This window comes from Eschscholzia californica, unplaced genomic scaffold, assembly GCF_041429995.1.
Source record: "Eschscholzia californica isolate CP2 unplaced genomic scaffold, dmEscCali1.0.p SCAF_1, whole genome shotgun sequence".
Taxonomy (NCBI): domain Eukaryota; kingdom Viridiplantae; phylum Streptophyta; class Magnoliopsida; order Ranunculales; family Papaveraceae; genus Eschscholzia; species Eschscholzia californica.
In genome coordinates, this window is record NW_028238198.1 from 66,251,834 (window position 1) to 66,276,270 (window position 24,437).

At 35.0% G+C, this 24,437-nt stretch overlaps 3 protein-coding genes and 1 pseudogene across 7 annotated transcripts; 2 read left to right on the forward strand and 2 right to left on the reverse strand.

Annotated features, from left to right (window-relative positions):
* Positions 1-1,282: 1,282 nt before the first annotated feature.
* Positions 1,283-3,922, reverse strand: LOC147568397 (secoisolariciresinol dehydrogenase-like). 3 transcript variants are annotated; one of them, XM_086654837.1, is made up of 4 exons: positions 3,802-3,922; positions 2,351-2,984; positions 2,250-2,294; positions 1,283-2,159 (listed from the first exon to the last, which is right to left on the reverse strand). In XM_086654837.1, the coding sequence occupies exons 3-4, from the start codon at positions 2,291-2,293 to the stop codon at positions 1,358-1,360; spliced, it is 846 nt and encodes a 281-aa protein (XP_086510963.1). In that variant the 5' UTR covers position 2,294; positions 2,351-2,984; positions 3,802-3,922; the 3' UTR covers positions 1,283-1,357. The 3 variants fall into 3 exon arrangements, with proteins under 3 accessions (XP_086510963.1, XP_086510964.1, XP_086510965.1); XM_086654838.1 differs by lacking the exon at positions 2,351-2,984 and having other exon boundaries at positions 3,802-3,854; XM_086654839.1 differs by lacking the exon at positions 3,802-3,922 and having other exon boundaries at positions 2,793-2,900.
* On the reverse strand, positions 3,553-8,205 carry LOC147568398 (TLD-domain containing nucleolar protein). 2 transcript variants are annotated; one of them, XM_086654836.1, is made up of 8 exons: positions 7,903-8,205; positions 7,678-7,780; positions 7,472-7,576; positions 7,083-7,168; positions 6,256-6,497; positions 5,845-6,034; positions 4,771-4,954; positions 3,553-4,110 (listed from the first exon to the last, which is right to left on the reverse strand). In XM_086654836.1, the coding sequence occupies exons 3-8, from the start codon at positions 7,538-7,540 to the stop codon at positions 3,805-3,807; spliced, it is 1,077 nt and encodes a 358-aa protein (XP_086510962.1). In that variant the 5' UTR covers positions 7,541-7,576; positions 7,678-7,780; positions 7,903-8,205; the 3' UTR covers positions 3,553-3,804. The 2 variants fall into 2 exon arrangements, with proteins under 2 accessions (XP_086510962.1, XP_086510960.1); XM_086654834.1 differs by having other exon boundaries at positions 7,899-8,105.
* Positions 8,206-10,833: 2,628 nt separating this feature from the next.
* On the forward strand, positions 10,834-14,454 carry LOC147568399 (uncharacterized). The gene is made up of 3 exons (XM_086654840.1): positions 10,834-11,192; positions 11,335-11,517; positions 13,921-14,454. The coding sequence occupies exons 2-3, from the start codon at positions 11,359-11,361 to the stop codon at positions 14,086-14,088; spliced, it is 327 nt and encodes a 108-aa protein (XP_086510966.1). The 5' UTR covers positions 10,834-11,192; positions 11,335-11,358; the 3' UTR covers positions 14,089-14,454.
* Positions 14,455-23,130: 8,676 nt separating this feature from the next.
* Positions 23,131-24,287, forward strand: LOC147568400 (protein GL2-INTERACTING REPRESSOR 1-like; annotated as a pseudogene). Its single transcript, XR_015234241.1, has 2 exons — positions 23,131-23,419; positions 23,615-24,287. The product of XR_015234241.1 is annotated as a protein GL2-INTERACTING REPRESSOR 1-like (transcript).
* Positions 24,288-24,437: the final 150 nt, after the last annotated feature.

The window sequence follows — 24,437 nt, forward strand, 5'->3', positions numbered from 1 at the left end:
TTATTTTTGTTATGATAGATGAAACCAGTGTTGTTCAACGCAATTGATCGACGGCGAAGGAGAACTTAATATATCAGGCCTGGATAATTTCATGGTAACCGCTACGACTGTTGAAAGTGGTACTTCCTATGTCATTGGTGCCATCATGGGGATGAGTTTAATGGTGAGGGTGGTGGATCTGCGATTCAGCGGTGGTGGTGGTGTGACTTTGTGGTGTTTCCGTGGCAGTGGTGGTGGTGCGAAGAGAGGCATAAATCTCTATATTATCTTTATATATTTTGTCCAATAAATTTGGCGGTTGGTGATGGTGGGTTCTGGGATTCAGCGTCGACGATCTTTTCACTGGTGGCGACAGTTTTCCGGTGATGAGGACGGTTTTCCGGCGACGGTTATCCGCGAGACATTGGCGGTTTTCCGGCGACAACGGCGGTGGTTTTTTTTAAAAAAAAAATCCTGTTTTTTGTCAGACCTTTAGGGTCTCCTTTCACGATCTATAGGATCTTCTTGGCGACCTTTAGGGTTTTTTATTCTCGATCTTCAGGATCTTTGTGTCTGTGTCTAGTCCAATTTATTTCCCTTCACGAGGCACTTTGCATTTAAAGGTATGTAACTCTCATGAAGTTTTCAGATGAGATAAATAAGAATCATCCTCCATATCATTGTGATTTTGTCACTTATTAATGAAATATGTTTCCTTTGGCTCAAAAAAAACTAAACAAAAAACAACTTTTGGATTTTTAAACTGAACAAAATTCGAATTTTGAATTTTTAACCAAACGAAATATACTTAGCTTTTCAAATTAAAATTTTTAAAATTTGATATTCAGCACAATTTCTTGTTTTTTGTGTATATTATAGGACTAATGTATATATATTTGTTACGACGAAAAACAAGCAATAAAAGAAAATGAACAATCACAGAAAACACCAGAAATTTACGCGATAAGTAGACTTACTCTACAACAGCGAACAATGGCGCAATAACTTCCACTATGAATGTGGGATAAATTACAAAGATATCTTTATGATCTCAGTTTATATAGCACACTGAAATACTAGTCCCACGACTTGGGCCAAAATTTTCGTATCGAATGAAAGCAATTTTTGAAGTCACAAACCGGGTTGGATATCGAACTATATTCAAGACACTTTCCACAATAACCCAAGTTCTCAGTATATATCTGAGGGTGAGGGTTAAAAAAATGTTAGGTGAAACAGTGCCAAAGTCATCACATATTTCTAATCCACATCTAAAATGGACTCTTCCTCCTCTGAAAAGCTCTAAGAAAAGAACAATAACACTTTATTCAATGAGAAAGCTTGAAACTAAGACATAAAACAGAACAGAAAAAAAAAACTACTCCACAAGAGCTCTCAAAGCACTAGCAAAAGAAGGATTAGTAGTAGTATATCCTCCATCAACAACAAGATTAAGGCCACTAATGTACTTAGCCTCATCACTAACCAAATATAATGCTGCCTCTGCCACATCCTGAGCCCTTAAAACCTTCCCTTTTAATAGAGAAGCTTCACTAAGTGACTCCTCTATTTTTCTAACTTCCACACCTGGAATTAGTTGTGTCACTATTGGTGTTGCTAATCCAAAAGGAGAAACACAATTAACCCTAATCCCATACTGCCCTAATTCAGCACATAAATTCTTTGCCAACCCGACAACTGCATGCTTCGATGTCGCATAAGCATTTGGTGTTACGCCCCCCATTACTGAAGCAACACTAGCAGTGAAAAGTATGGTTCCTTTCTTAGCAGGAATCATAACCCTAGCTGCATGTTTAGCACCAAAAAATGGACCAACTAAGTTGACGTCCATTACTTTCTTGAAATCTTCATACGCAACATCTATTATTGATTTATTTAGTTCGTCCACAATTCCTGCATTATTATACATTATGTCTAGCTTTCCGTACTTACTAATGGTGGTGTCAACTAGGGTTTGGATGTCTGTTTCTTTAGTAACGTCACAGTGCACGTAAGAGATGATTTTGCCAGTGGGATCTATTTCTTCACAAAGGATTTTACCGAGATTGTCTTGGATATCTGCAATAACTACTTTGGCTCCATGACGGATGAATAATCTGGTTGCACTCTCGCCTATCCCGCCTGCACCACCAGTTATAATTGCTACTTTACCTTCTAACCTGCCATAGTAAGATCAGATAATTTTTTACTGCTAGAAATAATTAATTTGTTAGATTATCTGCAGATGAATATGGTGTCTAATATCTCACCTCTTGGCTATAGGAGCTTCCATTGAAGAACCACGGCTACTCATCCTGAATGTTATGGCAGAGAGAGAAGTAATTGACAGACTTAATGACTGAAACAACACCATATATATATATATATATATACATATAAATGAAAAGAGAAGAGGCGCGTCTGAATTATTGTTGATGAATAAATCTACGTGGGCAACCTATTTACCGAATGAAACCCGGAATTGAAAATCTAAAGGCTTCGAATTGGTTCATGTGCATCTCTGAGATGCTAGGCACAACGTAGAACCCTTAGATTAGGAATACCAAGCTTCAATAAATCCAAACAAAACTCTCTGACAGTCAAACATTACGTTTTCTCATCTCATAAAGGACTATGATCTTTAGGGTAAAAGACAAACCAAGAAAAGGACTCAAAATTCATAGTAGTATTATTACTAATGTATTTACTGAGAACAGTTATATTCTTGTTGGTTTATGGTACCGTTTCTTGAATATGTGAACTCCGGACAAATTTGACCTCCCAAATTTTGACCAAAGACATAACCAACTCACCATTTTGGCCTCCAAAATTCGAACTCACTCCTTTTTTCGCCTCCGAGATTTTCCAACACACTTTCTAGCCCCTCTACAAACAGCGATACTGAAAGTAAACATTATCTTCTTTTTTCAGATTTGCTCCCCATTGAGGGCATCTATTGGTGGAAATCCTCTGGAAAAAATAGAGGCCGACGAAGTTGATAGAACCTAAAATGGATGAACCACCAGATAGATTAAGACAGGAAATTGTTGAATTATTGGCTGGTAATATCTGGATACAAAATTATTATCCCAACGTTCACGTAAACGAGTGCGGTATATACATAAAATAAATCTTAAGCCCGATTATGACCTATGGAATCCTTCTCATCCATTCCTGTACTTTTCAGTTTGTGTAATCTACTAGATTAGCAGATTTGGATGCAATTATCGCCCTAGACGTTATTTATCGTCGAGCTTCAATGAATATAAATCCTTTACAAGACTACATCTAGTGGTAAAACGTAAAGATATACTACACCTTCAGACTCGAAATAATAGTTCGGTAGAAATGTAGAATAAGCACATAAATCACCACAATAGTTACATGAAGCTTTCTTCACTATCCTCTGAAGACCATCACAAGTCACTTTAATTACACTATATTTTTGCTTTACTCGTGCAGGAAAGAATTCGCCTTATCAAAGTAAACTACAACGTTTTCCTCGGTACTAATAAGCTATACGCTTTATTTCATCGAACACAAGAAATCTCAAAAAAGGGAATGAAGAAATTATGATACAAATTCCTCAGCATTCTATATTTCAACATATCAAATATACAACGCGAAAGCCTTTACAACAACACCAGAACAAAATAATGAAAGATCAACCCACTACTTGAAGTTTTCATACTATGCACCAGAAAAGCTCATAGATGTGAACTAGATCTTCTTTCCCTTTCTTTCCTTTAGAACCGATAATCTTCTGATGAAAGTAGATAAGAATACTAAAGTTAAGTTAATGAGAGAGAAGAAGTTACTCACAGTTTACTGGCTAGAGTTTGCTAGTCCGACCAAATTAAGCATGTTACGATCCTCCTTGAACCTCTCGAGCACAGTACCTTTGACTGCTTCTACCTTTTCTTGTTGGCCTGTTTTAGCCACGACTCCCCAACATTCTATGACTTCTGGGTATATTCGATTCGCCTTGGAAAGGCATGGGCTGCCAAAAGTGGTACAGGAGAAGGTTTGCCCCTGATCGAAGCTTGCTGATAAGAATAGACCAAAGTGATTTACTCGCCCTCCAAATCCTAGTCCATTAGGGATGCTCTCGGAACTGAAATTTATTGCACACTGTTGACTTATGGTTATTAGTTTCGTGACCAAGATTGAATAATGATAAAACACCATAACCAGAGAGTTACGCTTCTAAAACTTATTATAATATAGTAGATTACATGTAAGATCATACAGGAACAGTTCAATTATTTGTTCAGTTTGATATACAAAACTGAGGTTGTTCACTTATTCCTGTTTGGAAGACAAATAGATGTATTGCAGTCTAAAAATCTCTGGCAAACCAAAATGTCTAAATCAGCCGTTATAACAACATAGAATGAATTTTTGCTCCTAAATTCAGGTCATTGAAGGGTGTGTAAGGCACCTCACATGCGAGTGGCATATGTTGGAGACCACACTGAGACCCACATCACTTAGGTGAATGCCTAGACCCTGAGTTTTAGGTGCAACGCCAGTACCTTGGGATGTTGAGGCCTTTGGAGTGTGCTTGTGAGGGCCCAAGCCAGGAAAAACTCAGGGCCACATGGTGGCAGCTAATCCGGGAGAATAGCGAGAGGTCGTTGGGGGTTTGAATGTGACTAATTCATTAAACACAGTTGTCCGCATTGCTAAAGCTAGATTTCATGCTTGCACTAACAAAACACATTAGACAGAAATACCTTCATACACTTATGATAATAACTTCTTCAACACAATGTGATGAATAGAACTTACCCATTGCAAATTAGTGTTGGCTCCACTGGGCCGGTATAGTGAAGCTGTAGGAAATAGCTGAAAGAGAAAGGATTTCATATCTCCGTAGAAATCACTATGTCTCTCCCAAGGCTGAGATGCATATCCTCCATAAATGTGTCCTTCTTTGTCTTTGACAATCAATACTGTTGGCCCTTCTTGCGCTCTGTATTGAAATCAGACAGGCAGCAATCAAGAAATAAGACACATATCAAGAGACCAATAAGCATCAGCTACGGAACATAATCCCTTTCGCGTTGCTATAGGGAATAAAGGAGAGAAACAATGTTATATTCACAAGGAACGAAGTTAAGCCAGAGAAGACCATAAAGGTGTATAAGCTTTCCGCCACTGCTGGAGCAGAGTGGGTAAGAGAGCCAATTTAAGTCTTCCTAAGATTTTACAATTTCTTGGGATGCTCTGATTGCAGACTGTAACCTTCAAATATAATGCCTAATCTGTATCTAATCCTAAAGCTATTATGCTCTAGGACTCTAAACTTATCTCTTCCAACATAAAAATTCAACTTTTTAATTATAAATGACATTATTAACTGGGAAATACATGATTTGAGTTGAAGTGAACAATTAGTTCATTCCTATTTGGCCCCCTAATTTATGACCAGTAGCCTTCTTATCAGCTGCCAAGCAAATTTGGCCGCCACCATTTTTACTACAATACATAATTTTTTCTAACTGTTTAAGTTCCGCAGTGATCCTTGGTCCAGGCTGGTTTAGTAACTTATTGTGTGGGAGAAATGCATTTTGCTAACTCAAAAACTTAACGCATCCTTGGTGTACTTAGCAGTTGCTTTCATGGCTATAATACCAAGTCAAACTATGTTAAATTATGGTCACCTTAGAAAACTATTAAGAATACATGAAATGCAAATATAACATCATATAAGTTCTTCCCGGATAAAAGTAATTATGGTCAGTGAGGCAGATATCTACTTCTATAGACCATAGCAAGACACAACTCATATGCTATCACAGAGATAGAGAAACAGTAAATTCATTCATAAATATGCTAGGACAAACTAATATAGATACTCACGATATATTTCCCATGAACGTGTTAAAACTAAGGCCATGAATTGAACTGTGATATAAGAGCTTCCACTCCTCCACCTCATGGTGAGAAAGAGCTCCTGCTATATGCCAGGCGTATTCCTTCCTTAATATGAGAGCAGAAGCATCCATATCTTCCGGATATAGTAGATGAGGAACTTGAAAACCAGAAATCCCTATACAAGAAGTATCAAATCATAAAACAATTGAGAACTTGTAACAATTGATATACAATGCAATGTCTCACCCATCCTATTTTTTACCTAAGAAAGACATCGGGCTGAAATTCTACCAAATCTGTTAGATACTAAGATGATATCAGTGGATGAAAGTAAAAAAACTTTGACCATAAAATTGTGCAGTAGAAAAGAACAAATGAATGATGAAGAATAACAACCTAGGTCACGAGGTGTTAACAAGCTTCCGAGGAACTTCCTTACGGATGGAAGAAGACTACACCAACTTTTAAAATCCTCAAAAGACATACTATTGTCAGCACGTCCTTCGACTTTGTTTGAAAATTTTGCAGCAGTAAGAAATATGTTGACGACGTCCTGATGTGAAGTTGATACTGGTCCACCTTCATTTAGAGAAAATACAGCATCAACCATTTCTTTTAAAACAGCTTCCAGATCTGACCTGATGGGTAATATTAAGAACTTATCAAAATTATCCACGAGGAAATTAAGCAACTATAAATGTTAAGGGCACTCTGCTTTATCTGATATATGGTTAACAATTTCATTAACTTATATTGACGAGTAGTACTATAAAATCATGGTTCAGACTTCAGATACATTACCTAGAAAAGACCTACACAACTATATTTCAGTTCAATTCCAATGGATAAAACAATCAATGCAAATTACCTCGTTTCAACACAAGATACTATAATATGAAAAATATCAATTTCCTACTTCAAGCATTCATGTTGCTTGCCTTTTGAAAACAATGCATGTTGCTAAGAATTATCTATTATAGCATAGTTAAGTCCTGTATATATATATATATATATATGAGTATGACTTATCACGTCCTTCTGCTACCGATGTCTGTTGGTTCTTTGCAAGGCTTCATAATTAGTTTCTAAGGATAAGAATGAAGATATGCTCATAAAATGGTAAACCCATATTGTAATGATTTGATTTGTGAATCTTGGAAACATTTTCATATGATGAAAGGGATTATATGGAACAGCCAGTAAGTCAGAGATTAAAGTTCTACCTGTCCACTACACCATCTCCTGTTACATCCAATAATTGATAAATGAACTCTTCAATCTCATCCCTTGTTCCTTTCTCGTAGATTCCCTAGAAAATAGATATCGAATAAATTACAGTTACTGGTTCAGACTACATGCCATTACAATACACAATCAAGCATTGAATTATACACATACAAATATCTTCTTAATCTTTAGGGGTTTTTCGTTCTATTTCTTGGCCTTGAACTGGCGGTCAAACAAGGTGAAGAATTGCTAGTGGATAATTCCAGTCAGACACACATCGATCGTGATCCTAAATTCCTACTGAAAACCCATGTTCACAAATTGAAACCCTAAACCCCCAAAAATGAAACAGCTTGTAACCCAGACTAGAGTAAAAAAAACTTACTTTAGCAATAACAAGATCCTCAAATGTTATTTTCTGATCATTCCGCTGTTGTGAAACCAAATCAAACATCCTCTGACCTAGAGGACCCTTAAGTCCAAAATAAGTCTAGAAGAAACAAAAAAGAAAGAAATCAAAACTTATTAATACAAAAATAGATTTATAAAATTAGGTTTAATAGAGTAGTAATGAGAGAGCGATGAATAAACCTGGAAAACTGAAGGAGAAATGTATTGAGAATTGCTCTGTGATTGGGCAGCCAGTGAATCAAAAAGAGATCTGAGATTTTCAAGCCCTTGTTTAGCGAATGCTCTTCAAAAAAAAAAAATTAGAATTAAACAAACAGAAGATGAAAAAAGGACAAAACTATAGAGAGAGAGAGAGAGATTAAAGCAAGCCATGAAAGCTTGAGAAGAAATATTTTTGTTACCTACTTGCTGAAACGAAGCGTGGATCCGAGGCAGGTGACTGAGAATTTCCCATCTCTCTCTCTCTCTTTCTCTCGCGCGCGCACTTTCTCTCTCTAGAAATGAAATATTTTCAAGAATGTGAGAAGTGATGATCGGATGAGGAGGGAAAATACAAGAGAATCAATCGAGAAAAAGGTTATATCTTTGTCGGTCGCGCCAAGCCCTGCTGCTGGTTTTACCCGATAGGAAAAGATATTAGCTGGTCCCACTAATCCTACTTCAAGCCTTTGGAATACTCCAAGGGTCAGGCGCCTTGATATTTTGGACCAGTTTGTGGTTCGGCAATACCAATCCCTGTGTTGCCTGGCACTCATGCTAAGATGGAGGTAAATTCGGTAAGATTGTGCATTAGATCGGTAACTGATTTTAAGTCCCTATATATAAGTTGATGGGAAGAGTACGGTTACTGAATGACATAATGGGAGCCCATCTAGTCGTAGTTTGGTTTGATTCGGTACCTAAATGGTTCGATTGAACAACCAAACCACAGGGTTAAACTTCAACAAGAACATAATTTCGACTTTAAAATCTGACTTAACCATTAAATCTCTACCATGAACATAAATTAAGGTTTGTTTGGTTTGCGAAATCAAGCAAGAGCTTGCAAGAGAACACTACATTTGGTGGAAATAAACTTTTGTTGTCCACAACTCTCCAAGTACAACACTAATGTTGCATTATTTTGAACGCATCTAACTCACGTCAAGTCCATTTTTTGGTTAATCGATTTTCAATTGGTTGTTTACAAATGAAGATCCACTATCCAAGTTACATTAATTCAAGGACCCTTTCTTTTGCCAGAACAATTAGAGAGGCGTAGAGGAGACAGAAAGAGAAAAAAAAAAAGAGAAGCAAAAGATGGCAGGAGAGAAATAGTGGTGGGCAGAGGTTGGATGATCAGAGGAAGAGATAAAAAGATATGAAGAAAAATATTAAAGGTCGTCAACAATGGCAGTTCGGAAGCGACCTCAACGGCATGGAGAGAAACTGTGGTGGAGCTTAGGGAAACAAAAAAGTGTTGGTCAATATTTTTCACTAAAAAATTTGTACCTCGTAAAATTGTCTTGGTTCTCCTAAGCGACGGCCTAAAATATTATACTGTGCAAGTAAATGTTCCAGACTTATTATATTTTTGGACAAGATTGAACGATCAGAAAATGCGCGTTATTTTTCATTTGTTATTATCCTTTTCGTAATTTTGTCATACTGAATAGTCATTTTGAAATTGCAGCTCATTCTTTAGAAGGTCGCGGCTTTGGGTATCTAGAATATTTTCCGAGAAATTAAGATTTTCGGTCAGTTAAATTTGACCGTGGGAGTAACCTTGTGTTTAAGTGTAAAAAAATTGACTCGTTTGATTTTTAGTCCTTAATCATCATGTCCCTCCTCTAACCGCGTCTTTGACTAGCACCCGCACCTCTGACTATCACCTCTATTTATCTATCTTTATTTGTATCTTTCTTCCTCTATCTCTTTTCCAGAAGAAAAGCCTTCGTTAGAGTAATCGATCTTGTTTGGGGGATTCTCCAAAACCAGACCTCTCTGGCTTGGGAGAAATCCTTGAAACCAATTAAACCAACTATTCTGGCGAAGGCTTTCCTTTGCCGGAGCAAACAGAGGTAGAGAGGGAGAAAGATGAAAGGAAGGAGAGAGGGAGATGGAGAAAGCGGAGGAAAAAGAGTGGAATGATAGAGAAACACAGTTGTAGCAGCGGTCGAAGGTGGTGTAATCGAAAGTAAGAGCGAAAAGTCAAATTAGAAATTAAAAAACAAACCAATCAGTGGTCGCAGCTTTGGGGAGTAAAGAAAAAACTCAGGGAATAAATTCTCTGAGACATTCATGTGTTTTTTGTAAAAAAATCTCTGGGGCATATTTTTAGGGAAGATTCAGATCGATTGGATGGGAATGAATCGAACCTTTCTTCTATATTGGATGCGGGGCCATCCGCTTCATCTGAAAGGGAGAGGTAAACCTAGACTCAGGAATCTCTATTCCTCCATTCGGGGGCGGGAGGAGGCGGGGGGAGCTCATGCGGCTATTGACCCTACTAATCATTCTATTCCGACAGGGGAACAGAAGCAGTGGAGTCTTTTCCCCCTCTTTCTTCTTCCCATCCCCTTTCTTCTTCTCTAGAGAAATGCTCATCCATCTTATCTCCTCCATAACTTCTAACTAAACTTTTTGTTTTTTTTCTCCATCACTTTTCTTACTTATCTTCTCAAATCTCCAACCCCTACTACCCTTATCTAACACCAGAAACAAAGTTAGAGAGATAAAGGGAAAAAAATATTTTTAACTCTGAAAATCATCAAACAAAATCTCTTGAAGCTCTTAATACATCTTCTATAGGATGTCCAAAGAAAGTTCCTTTATCCATTAATCCTCTCCAAGAGAAGTAAACACATTCTAAACCTTAGAAATCAGTTAATTTTAAGTCCTAAAACATATTTTTCATTAATTCTAAACATATTAAGTTTGTTCTCTATGTTTTTAGGTTTAGTGATTAAAAAAAAACCAAAACTTTAGAGAAGAAGATGAAAAAACACTTGGAATGAGTTTAGGGTTTAGATCCCTAGAAATATTTTGTTTAAATTTATAAAAGTTTTTTTTGAGTTTTTTAACGAAATCTTTTAAAATTTTGTTTTTTTAACTTCCAAAATTGAAACTTTGGAAGTCCTATATCAACAAATAGAAATAAAAAAGTCAATCTCAGTTGACTAACTTTGTAGAAATTTTTTATCTTTATACATTTTTTCTTTATTCACCGAAGTCACGACCATTTTAGGACTCAAGTCTCAAAACAAGATGGAGGACTGAATCAAAGCTATTTGATCAAAGTCTTTATTCTCTCATAATATTTTGAATGGCCCAAAGTCGCCCAGGTATCAGATCCTCGCCACAATAAAATGTTTGCTCTACCCCAAATTCAGATCTGAATCTACTTATGCTACCTATAGCTTATAGTGAAAGGCTTACAACTTTGAACTAGTAAGAAGCTCGTTCTATAGTTCATACCAGAAACCCTAATTTCAGTCATAAAATTACGATACCCTGAAATTATATCGATTTCGTTTTCAGAAGTAGAAGCCGAATTGCATATACATGTTGGGATGCTCGTTTTATCGACCCTCAACCTAGGAGCTCTCTTCCCCGGGTTTGATTTACCTAAACCTAGATATCTATTTTCTCATGTTTGTTAAGGAATTAGGGCTCTTGCTACGGTTGAAATTCTTCTGAAGTCGTTTTCGTGTTAGGTAAATCGATTGATTACCATGATTATAGGATTTATTTATAAAACCATAAGTTAGGGTTCTTGTATAAAATTCCCAATTTCTTTGCTTTTGATACTTCATAGCTATTTGTTTCACTGTCTAATTCAGTTTGTTGAATTTACAGGTTAGGTGAGTGTTGCTTGTGATCATGTCAAGACCTATGGTACTAGTTTTTCTGCTGATCATGCTCATAATCACATCCCAATTTGAGTGGAGAACTCCACTTGTGAGTGAAATTGAAGCAAATGCTAGTATTTCTAACAAGCAACAGAGAATTTCAGAGAGGGAAGAATTTGTTAAAGAAAAAGTAAGTTTAGTCTGTTATTTCTTTGCTAAGCTGCAAATTTGATCATCCTTGTTCTTCTTGCCGCCCCGAATTGTGGCGGTTAGTGGCTTTTGAAAAAAAAATCAGGATAACATGAACACGATATACAATCATAAGTTATACATCAATTGGCTTGGATACATTATAGGTATGAAATACGCTCGTAACTGTAATAAAATGTCACAAAGACACTCATAAACTGTAAAGTCAACAACCCTAAAGGCCATAATTTATGCCCTCCATAACACAAAATCAATAAATGATGGATTTCCACCTCCACCAATTTTTGATCCTGTGACCCCTGGGGTTTCAGAGTGGATGCACTATGGCTGGAGCAAGACCCCAAGTGCAAGAACTTTGTGACTTTGTATATCGAGGATAATTACAATGCTTTTGCTACTAGAAATAATGTAGACCATATATTCTTATAAACATAAGTTTATACTATGAGATCCTATTAATACCCATTTGCCAAAAAATAAGAGATTTACAGTAATTATCTTGTTCGTCTTTCTTTTTCTCAATAAAAATGGATATATTGAACATGTGTATGCATTTGATGGTTCCGAGTTTAGAGGAAGAAGTCATATAATGTCAAGACAGAAACATATTTGGTATCTTCTTGAACGTGTAAGGGGAAAACATTTTAGATCTTGTTGAGGGAATCTGTTTAGTCACTTGGATCTAGTATTAGTTGAACTTTTGTAGTTTGAGTGTTTTATGGGGACGATTTATATGTTTATTTTATGTTTGAAAGTTTTTCTGGTTTTGTACATCACCAACCTCAGTATTTACCTGTCGTTCTTTGGCAACACGACCGAGGAGTAAACCAGTGTTCCCTGTGATTGTGGTTTTCATTTTGAATGTCAATAGTGTTTTAGTTAATTAGAACTCCAAAGTATTTTAAAAATGATTTGATTGTACTCATCAAATTTCTGTTATCTATAAACAAGAACGGGAAGATTTACCTTACTAGAAAAGGTCTAAATATCTGACCACATTATGTCATTTGTCGAACTATCTAGTTTGGTTTTTCATTAGTTGCTCTGGGGTCATGATAATAGTCTTGTATGTTTCTTATTAAAAGAAACTATTCTGTTCACTTATGTACTGGGTAAAAATTGGCATCAATGTCATGCAAGATCTAGAATCTTCACATGAATCTTAACTTGTACAATGTGAACACGATAAACTTTTGAGGTTATCATGATATTGTTACTTGGATTGACGCCGCTGCAAGTAGTGATAGTCCGTATATCTGTCTGGTGATCAAATCTTGTTGATGGTTATTTTACTATCGATTCCGTGTTTTGGAATTTATTCGTACTTAACTCTATTTGCTGTTGCTTGCAAAACTTTTCAGTATCATTCGTCATAATTTGTCAGCAAAATCTTAGACATCGGTTGCGTTTCAAGTGAAGTGCAAAGTGAATGTATACTTGTTTTCTGTCATGTTTTATCTTTCATCTTTCATCTTCTTGTCCCATATATCCCGCAGCAAGATAGCCTATCTAGAGAACTAGGAGTCACAATGAACTAGGTTTGATAACATCAGCTGGTCTCCTATTAATCAAGGGACAACATGCCGTAAGTTTCAAAAACCACCAGCGACCTCCTAATAAGAGCCTTAGTTCACGGTCTATTTGGTACGAGTGATATGTGAAAGAGGGGATTATTTAAATGAGTTGATTTATAAATGGATTCATTTGTTCAACTTTTGGCGACTCTATGCTGCCACTTTTGGTGGTGCTTAGTATGTCACTTTCAAAGGCGCTTTTGTGAAACTCGCTCGGCATCGTTTAAATCACTTTTAAGGCAACACTTTAGCAGTCACTTGCGGGCACGGTTTTACAGGCATTTACACCTGTCTTTTGTGGTATTGTTACCAAAAGCTCTGCCGGAAGTGCATGGGAAGCGTCGAAGTAAGTGTTTGGAACTGTTATAAAAGCTCTGCCAGAAGTACATGGAGCATCTAGTACATAGCATGTGCATCCTATTACAGATCATTTGATTTATGTGGTCTTACTATCCTCATTTACATATCCTCCCTACCGAAGATACCCTTCAGAATTACAAGAATTGGCCACCTATTATACATGCATTCAGTTGGTATAAGCCTGGTGTAAGGTACAAATGTACTTGCTGGTCCACAAGTATCTTAAATTTCACAAGAATCCACCGAGTTGCATGCATTTCTGAAATACTCTGGAACTTCAATGCTGTTTATCAAGTTTATTAATGTCTGATTAAAAACGATTTTCATTCAATCATCTCAATGAATATAAACTTGTCAAATAGAGATTAGGAATTAGCTAGCTATTTCTTTTTGATATTATATTGATCTTATTTGACCCTTATTCGCTATCTTCCCTTTTTAAATTGCAGATCATCTTGTCCCAAGAGAAGAGCATTCAGAGACTCAATGAGCTTGTGAGGAAACTTGAAAAGGAGTTGCGTCAATGCAAAGGGGATGGTGATACAGTGAACATAACTGCCCATTCGTTGACTGAAAATATAAACGAGCTTGAGCGGCAACAGATCCTGGAAGATTAGCCAGGTATCTTGCTTGTTTTGTAGTGAATTTTACTTGTTCATGGGAGTATCAAACCCTACCTTTCTTCACCCAACCAACTTAGCTTCACCTTAGGCATCATTACTTATACCCGCCCCCAATCTTATCTCAAAATTAACACCAATCTTATCATCTGAATTTGGTGGAAACTCCAAAAGAAAGGGTAGATTCACTTAGCGGATTGTATTGCTCTGTAAATAAAAATACCTTTCATGTACTCGATAATGGATACTATGTATGAGTATATAAACCCTAGACTCCCCTCTGAGGGAATCACCTTTATACATGTGTAGAGCTGTAATAATTTGAACTTGTGCTGTTTGGTTTGTGGTTCTTTCGTGTTAAAATCTCTCTATTGTTCGATGACTAATTTCATATTGATGTGTCTACAACTCCGCATCTTGCCTGCAGAGATATCCAATGCTCTCGGTGTGATGTGGAAATTATTGAAACTAGGGTCAGTTTATGATTAGAGCCCAAAAGATGGATCAGAATTGAGTATTTACTGGTGAAGGCTAGCTCTTTCAGCAGAATTCTTCTTTCACTTTGTGCCCATTGACCAGAACGTCATTTTGATAGAATCCTAGTTTTAGGTGTTTTTGTAGTAATTCAACCCTGGCAGTTAAAAGTAAAAATGAATTAGAGTAGAAAAAACCAAAGGTTGCTTCTAAAGGCACCTGACCAAACAGCTGTTAGCATCCATCTCTGTTGGCACCACGCCCAACCGCTCTATTCTCTGTTGGCACCACTCAAGTATGTAGGCACCGTCTATTATCTGTTGACCCTAACCCCTCCATCCATCTCTCACAAAATCCAACCTTTCTTTTTTTCATAAGGTCTTACAATAGAGTTCTTTTGAGATGACAACTTTTGATGTAGTGATTTTGATGAAGCAGATGAAGATGATGGTTCTCTACCATCTTTTGCAAGTTCTCCTTGAAGCTTGGAGATTGCTACTGCTGCTAACTGATTAATGTTTGCTCCCAACCTGATTTCATCAATATCAGTAATTTGGGTATGCAAAATTACATAACAAATAGAGAAAGAGAGAGAGAGGGTTTTAGAGAGAGAAACCTCTTGAGGACTCGAGCAGCACTACCATCATCAGCGGTGAACAACCCAATGGAGATATGCTCAGGAGAAATGAAATTATAACCCATACTCCTTGAATACTCAACTGCTGCTTCAAAAACCCTTTTTGTGCTAATCGAGAAAGGAACATCAGAAGCTGATACAGAAGATGATGATGGTGATGAAGAAGAAGACTCAGACTTTGAGTTACCATCGTTACTTGAATTGGGTTGATCGTTCCAGATAGTACGAACAGCATCTCGAGCTGAATCAATGGAGATACCTGAACCAAGAAACCCATTTGGAGAACGATCTTCAGCTATTAAACCAAGCAAGAGATGTTGGGTAAAAACCATGTCTTATAGTCGCCGGTAGGTGTCGGAGACGTTGCCGTCGCCGTTGCCGGAGAATGTTGCACTCTTTTCTAGGGTTTTGTTTTGGAAGAAGAATTGATTAGGATTCCTTTTTTGTTGGAAGAAGAAGATGGAAGAAGTAAACGAAGGTGAACGTCACCCACATTAAAAACTGGTGCTTATAGAGACCTCGAGTCAAAAATCATTGACTTGAGTCAACAATATTTTTGGATGCTAACAGCTGTTTGGTCAGGTGCCTTTAGAAGCACCCAAAACCAAATTGTAAAGTTCTATCCATATGGATCTTTCAATTGTTGTATGTTGTTGCATCCAATAGTGTTTTTCTTTTTTGTTGTTGAAACGTCGCATTAGTTAGGAAGCATAGCGGTGCATCAGTCAAAATATAAGGTAGACTAATCGTTCTGAATTAACCCATTCTTTCCATTCGTATGACAATTACCTTGGTGTGTGTTGGAGTCGAGGATATAAATGACATAGTAATAGAAAAGAAAGAAAACCAGTCTTATGCTTCCAATTATATACGCCTTTATTATGACCAGAATACCAGATGGTCCCAATTGGATTTTGGTTCATATAATGAATTTCAAACTGCGACGACTTTTATGTGATAACAATTCTTGATGTTGGACTGCTATCGTGTTTCAACTTTCTTGTTTTGACATGTTCCTTTTCTTCTATTCTCTTTTACGTATAGTTGGTTTTGCTCGTTTCTAGTATAGTTTGAACCACACCCTTTTCAACCAAGGATAATTATCCGAAACGTAGACATAATTCGCTTCAGATGATTCTCTTCGGTATCTGTTAGAAGGACAATGTTTATGCTTTTGCTTGTAATTTTAACTACAATACTGTTCCCTAATTAAATTGCAGATGATTCTCTTCGGTATCCGAACTTGTAGTTATAAATCTAATCCACGAAGTAGTCATTTATAAGTTTTGATCACCTGATTTCTTTCTAGTTAGATCACCTGATTTTTTTCTAGTTATTTTACAACTTCTTATGATAGCTCTTCACTTATATCGTTAAACAACTTCTTAAGATAACTACTCACCCTCATTAAATCTCTCTATAGCACTCGTTTTCAGAGAGGAAGCTAGAGAAAGAATTGAGTTTTCAATTCGGGTTCCCATCTTATTCTCTTCTCTTTTTTCTTTTTTCTTTTTTCCATTTCGTATTTACTCTCATCTTTCTGAAACAGAAAGTCAACTTTTTCTTCCTTTTTGTTTTGTTGAAAAATTTTTCTTCATTTTTTCTCTAGTGTAGTAAAAAGAAAACAACACGCAACAAAAATAACAATGGGAAACCAATCCCCCGTCGGGTAGAGGACAAGTGTGGTTGTCGTGCTATTATTAATTTTTAACCATACATAATAAAGTAGATTGGTATAAAGTGTGAAACAAATTTATCACTAGCAATTTAGCGGTTGGTTTTTCTTTTTCTTTTTAGAAGAATAGGAGTACATGAATATTGACTTTGATACATGCGAACGAAATATACTCAATTGATATATACACTGTCCTAAAAATACTCATGCACCCCAACGGCCACACAAATTACCACTGGGAAAAATGAGAAGTTGGTCGTTCTATATTATAACACTGGTAACACATATAATTATGGCGTATCGCCGTCTTTGGAAGTTATGGTTTCCTAGTGATAAATTTGAAGTTATGAGTTGAAAATGCAAGAGAAAGAAATATTGCTAGTATCCCAGAAGGCAGGCTGGTGCAGTTGTTCATTCTATAGAGAAAACAACACCTAAGTCATTACACGTTTGGACTTTGCACCAAATTTAATTTCAATTAAATTTGAATTTCCAAATAAAAAAGAGGGTTTAAGTACTTAAATCTGACAAAAAGGATTAAGGGGCTCCAACTTGATCTCAATCAATTATTTTAAATTCACAAATAAAATATTGTACTTAAAAAGTTCAAACAAGATTTAATTCCACTAATGCACGTACGAGGATAATTATTTTTTCTTATTATCACTGATTTATGATCTTGCTGGCATTCGATTTCTGAAATAAGCACGTCCTGGGCGGTAAATTATCTATTTAATAAAATCTTACACGTTTTGGCCACTAATTTATGTAATCGTAAAGTTTTATTATATTAAAATTTACTTAATTATGATTAAATTGTTCCTTATTATAATATGAAAAGTTAAGTTACCCAAAGTCTTGGTCCAATGTTTCCCGCCAATATTTGCTTGTAGTGGTTGAGTTGTGTTGTACCACTCCTTTTATGGAAGAAATTTTGAGGTTTGATTTTCACACTTCATAAAATTTGGATATTTCAACAAAAAAAAAAGAAAAGGATATGATTCATCCAATTCTGTTACTAATAGTGAAAAAGGGAAAACACTGTAAGTGGTTTCATTAGTGGTGCTGGAGTCGTTACATAGTAGACTCAGCACGACTATATTAGAACGACAACTTAATGCGTACGCAGACATCAAAAGCTCAAAAATTGATGAGCCATTTTAATGTCATTCAGATCATCAAATGTCATGGTAGTCCAAGTAATTTTTAGTTTCCAGAATTTGTTTTCACCCGACAAGTCTTGTGTAATCTATAAATTTCTTGCCTTATAATTGTTTGATAGAGGTTTTAAGCATTTTACCTCTTTAGGTGTAATATATGTGTCGTTTTGAGTGAAATTCTTAGTGTGCGGGGCGAAACATCAACTTGTTTCTCAGTTGACACAACCACAACTACGTCATTTTATAGCACCAACCGAGATTTTCATCTCTTGTTATTGATAGCTCCAAATTTAACCTAGCCTGGTAAACTACGGACCTAGACTATTTATGATGTTCATGGGAATAGCTTGACAATGACCCTAAGACACATGTTAAGGAAATCAAAAGAAGCGATAGCACCATACCAAAAAATAGAGTTTTAAAATAATAGAAATCAGCAAACAAAACCCATAATTCAAATATCGTATGGCTAAGGACACATATTAAACTATAAACTCATTATTTTCTATCCTTTTGTCAGATGAATGAGAAATTAGTAAGAGATATTGAATTTTGATTTATCAAAAGTAGAAAAAGTATGACTTAACATGTAATATATTGTACTTTGAAAACATTGTAGTAAGACTTTTTCTACTCTTACCGAATCCTAAATTAAACTTTTATAGTCTAAAGTGTAAATGATCCGACCACGATATAAAGTTTGATGAATTGCGTGCAAAAACACGTATCAACCACTAAGTACACAAAAAATAAGTTAAGTAATCGGTAATAAATTCCATTATATCCCTCATCAATAAACCCTAACAAATGACTTAAAGTTATATGATTTCCGGGAGATATCATCATAAATTCTATCATAAATACATACAAGTAGGAGATTAATGGTGAGTAGGGGGTAGGATGTTTATATAAATTTAGGGTCAATGGGTAAGGGTAATATTGGATACTATTAAATTAGGGCATAATCGTGATGGGGTGTTGGAAAATTATATAAGATTTTTCATTTAAACATTTGACTTTTGATAAATTCAATCACATATCTAACAACTTACCATTAAACTCACATTTATAGTTCTCTCTCTCTCTCTCTTCTTTCCCTCTTTAATTTGTGCCAAATAGACTCGTCTCTTCCCACTCTCGAGCCTAAAATTATGAAACAAGTTAATGGGCTTCCCTTTCTCCCAAAGCTATCAACTAAAAGCCTACACAATGGTTTCCAAAATTACCATATTAGCCTCGTTTCATTACTAAATTATTGTACAATGTGACAATTATATGCTGATTTTGTTGACCTCAAGCTTCAAAAGCTAAGTTATTCCCCTCCCATCCCATGCATTTTTTTGGGGTCAAAATAAAATGTTATGATGGTCCATGTTGAAGGTCAAATTTAGGGTTTTAGTCCACTCCAACATCTGTTTTGTCTAAATTAGTACCCCACAGGCCCACACACGTAGCATTACGGCTTAATTATCCCTTTAGTACAAGTCTTGTTGTAAGCAATAAGGTTTTAATAAAACACTTGATATCATGTTTTTACTCCATTTAGATAAAGAACAGAGCTTGCAACAAAGAAAAAAAAGATAAAGAAAAGAGGAGAAACATATTACCCAAAAACGTGTTATTTGGTAGATGAAAAAAAAGGGAGAACTTGGGACAGAGGTGAATACTTGTTGAATTCTTGGACATTTTGGATTGATATAAACATAAAAGTTTAGGAACACAATATTTCTTTTACTTTCACTCTGTTATTAAATTAAGGTTTGGAACATGAAAAATGAGATTAAGAGATTTTCCAAATTAGGTTTAGACAAACTTTTTGTGAGATCCAAAATATTAGGGTCAAACTTTCATTTGTAATGTCAACCTAAGTGAATCTTTCACATAAAAGACAAAATGGATTCATTTAGATGAATATTAATAACCCCTAATCCTTATTCCTTATCGACTTCAAATGAAGAACCATTACTAATATAAATTGTTCCAATTTTAGATTATATAGGAGTACTCGTTAGCATCCCGTGTTTAGTACATTAGTAGATTTGTACCTAAATAATTATAGTATCATACGGTATAGAGAATATAGAAACCTGATAACAATGAAAATGAAAATACAGAAACTAGAAGGCAGTGTAATACTTATCGAAAAATAGGGGTGTACATATAAAGTAATCAATGAAGTTGAACTACTATCTACCTCTTCTGATCGAAACTTAAATATTATGAAGAAATTCCTAAAGTTGCTAAATTATACAAGTATTTGATAGTATTAGTTTCAAAATTACCAAAATTTAGGCTTAATCACAAACTTAGTTAAACAAATACTCACTTAAGAAAGACTAATCTTGAAGTAGTAAATGAATGAAGGATCATAAATGTATACTTATCAACAATAAAATGGAATTAAATGAAGAAGTGCCACTAGTACTTTGGCATTTGCTGGCACTCATTAAACCCCCAAATTAAGACCCATTCCTATAAATAGCTTATTATTTAATACATTCATTAAGTAGCCCTGGCTCTCATTTACTTCCCATTTTTGACTCATTTAAGCCCATGAGCTACTAAAAAATAAACAAGTTCGAATTGAGACGGTGGTGATAACTTAATTCTAGGATAGTAGAGATTTTCACACAATATAGCTAAACGACAGTTGTCTTTGAAAGTTTACACAGATTAGATCGATTTCAAACTATGACATTTGAATTTGAGTCAAATTCTAATACACCAATTTACATCTCAACGAAAAACTAGTGTTGTTAATTAGACAAGATTTTTTTATTGAAACATGTCATAATTTTCAGTAATTGAATAAAACCAACAACAGAGAGAAAAATATTCTCCACTAGGACTCCAAGTGGCACAATTTTTCAACCTTTGATAGTTCCGAACTATAATTGATTTCTAGCCACTGGATTTGAGAACTTAGGTTAACTTGATTGGAAACCACCCTCTTATATGCAATAGCTCGATCTACAACCTTCTCTCTGATGAATATATTTGTAGACATTTGTGCTTAGATCAAACTAATTTCATAAAGTTAGACCTAAGAACCGATACAAGGAGTTGATTTAAAAGAGTTCTGGTTCTAAGTAGTATAAGCTGAAATGGCTAGAAAATTGGCGATGAATATGAAAAAAATAAACTAGAAATTTATAATCTCAACTGCCGAAAGTTAACTAAAAATAAGAGCATTAATTATTCATTAATGTAGACTTAATACAAATTAGTAGCCACATTATGCATTAATTATTCATCAATGTAAAATTACTTCAAATGACTAGCCACAAACATTCATTAAATAAAATAGCTCATGAAGTACAAATAAAAATAGTACTAAAGATTAAAGCAAAAAAAAAAAAATAGTAATTAAAATAATTTTCCAAGTGGTTAGTAGATAGTAGTAAATTAAATGAAATATGCCAAAAAATATAAGGGTCATTAATCTCCATTAAATACTTTCAACAAAAAAAAGATCTCTATTAAATACAATTTATAAATGACAAGCTTTGCTATAATTTTAGAGGTAAATTAATTGTAATTTGCCAAAAACTAGACATAATAATTATTCATTAAATACATAGTTTGAAATTCATGACAAGTCACATTATGACTTAAGTAGTTGTAAACTTGTAATGAAGTTTCCCACTCGTTAAGAATTTTTACTTAGATTCTTCATGATTACTTTACTAGATTTATCTTATCAGAATAGAAAGAAAGGAAAAAACTCTTCTCTATATTTGGTCACAATTCACACATATTACTAACCTAGATACTTCTTTCAACAAAAGAAAACATAGATACTTCAATAATTTGTTTTATTTTAGAAAATAGTTTTTATTTTTTTTAAAGAACGATAGAAAGTGGATTTCTAAGATAGGAATGCTAAAATTACAAAAGATTTTGACAAAAGAAGTTACCCAGCTAATGTGGCGGTTATGGTTTGAAAGTTTGACTAAATCTGGCTGTTGAGAGATGAAGATCACAACCGCCACATCAGCTGGGGAACTTATTTTGTCAATTTTTTTTGTGATTCTAGCACTTCCGTTCTAAGAATGTAACTCCATCCTACCAAAAAGAAAATCTTGTGAAGTAATGTCTGTTTCTTTTTTATAATCTTAATCCGATCTAAAATTTGATTCGAATTCTGAATTGACTTAATTTAAATTTATAATGATTTTTTTTGTCTTTGGCTTGTGATATTTGATTTGTCCAGATGTCTGATTCGAGTTGATTTTATATCCATTTGATTCAGACGACTGAAATTCAAACAGAAACAAACAAACAAACATCGCGTTACCCATATGATGCAAGTAATTATGTGGTAATTGCCATCCCAACAAACTTTCATGGTAATTTTTATAGTTTGTTCATAAAGAGGGGTAAAAACAAAAAATTTCATTAAAGAACCTCATTGAAAAGAAAAAAAATTGTAACTGCCATAAGTGTGTGATAAGTATAAATACATAAGAAAATTAAACCAAGAAAACAAACCCTCATTGGAAGAAGATAAACAAATTGAAAGGTATGCAAGATATAGAGAGAAAGAAAGATTTTGCTCATAAAAATAAGATTTCTTTTCTCATTCTTTCTTTCTTTATTTATGATTAAATTTAAGTTTATCTTTAGTTTAATTTTTTTTTTATTAGTGCATGTTCTGTAGTGGGTTCTTGTATTCTACTTTTCTCTCTTTCTAAAACTCTCTTTCTTAAGCGATGAATGACGGAGTTATGCAATTGTAATTGCAATATTTACTGCAAATTGTCAACAACCCCTTGGTTGGAGTGGTAAGGGGGGTTGTCTTCCACGCTAGAGGTCAAGAGTTCGAGGCACTCTGACAATTCAAAAAAATACTAATATTTACTGCAATTTTCTTTCTCCTGCAAAAATCTTGGGAAATTTTCCCTAGTTAATACATTTTCTGGCTTCAATTTAAACTCTCATCTTCTATTCTTTCAATTCCATTCATTCCTCTCATCTCCTCTTCTCTTTCTCTCTCTTATTTCCCTCTCTCTCTCTCTCTCTCTCTCTCTCTCTCTCTCTCTCTCTCTCTCTCTCTCTCTCTCTCTCTCTCTCTCTCTCTCTCTCTCTCTCTCTCTCTCTCTCTCTCTCTCTCTCTCTCTCTCTCTCTCTCTCTCTCTCTCCTTTCACTCTGCACTTCTTTATATACTCCACCTCTCTCCATATAATAAATTAAGTTTTAAAGCATACCCATCTCTCTCCTTTTTTCAATCCCTTATATAATGACCTTAAGTACTCAATACCAACAACAAAAGAAAACTACAACAAGAAGTTCATGTTGTTTGTAGGACTTTCAATTCTAGTACTACCCCTCTCACTCTTCACCTCCTAATTCACCATTTAGAAGAGTTTTTGAATCTCAAGGTACCTTTCAAACAATAGTTCTTATATCAACTAGCTTCTTTCTCTACATTGGTAGTTCAATTCTTCGCTTTTTTTACGTCTAGTTTAATGGTCAACTATCTCTAACTAATGAATCCCTATTTCATTATCATCTAAATATTCTAATTCTTGTTCTAATTTGTGTTTTTTTTGTATATGCAGAGAGGTGAGATCTAGTTCAAAAAGGAAAGAGACATCGAAAACAAAAACAATACCTGCATCATGAGTCGTCGAAATGGGAAGAGCCCAAAGCTAGATTTGAAGCTGAACTTATCACCACCACCACAAAGGGTTAATAACAACAATCTAAGAGTTGAGTCACCAAATAAGTCTGGTAATTCATCACCAACTTCACCACCAAGTTCATGTGTTTCATCAGATAATAGTATAGAAGAAAATCTTCTATATTCAAACAGTCCTGAAGCAACATCAATGGTATTGGTTGGTTGTCCAAGGTGCCTTATGTATGTCATGTTATCTGAAGAAGACCCTAAATGCCCAAAATGCAAAAGCACTGTTTTGCTTGATTTCCTGCATGACAATACCACCAAGAATTCAAGGAGAAACAACTAGCTATAAAAATCTTCTAACTTAGCAACTTACCCATGCATGGTTATTAGATATGGTAGTTTAAAAGTACTAGTGTTTCTTCTCTCTCTCTCTCTACTTTCTCTCTCTCTTCTTTCTAATGTTATTAGGTGGTACTTCTGTAATGGGTTTTCAGTTGAATACCTTTCTTTTTGGAATTTTGAATCAGAGGGGTTTTTCTTATGTGTTTTTTTTTCTCTTTCTTGCTATGATATGATGGAAATATCAGCAATATCAATCAAATATAGTTAGTGGGTCTGAATTTTCTGTCTCTCTTTAGATGTTAAACAAACTAGTATCTAAATTATATCCTCAAGTGTTATGTAAGACTCAACATTCAACAACATCTTCACCTCTTTCTCTTTCTAAGATTTTCACTTTCTCTCTCTCTCTCTAAAACAGAGTATATCAA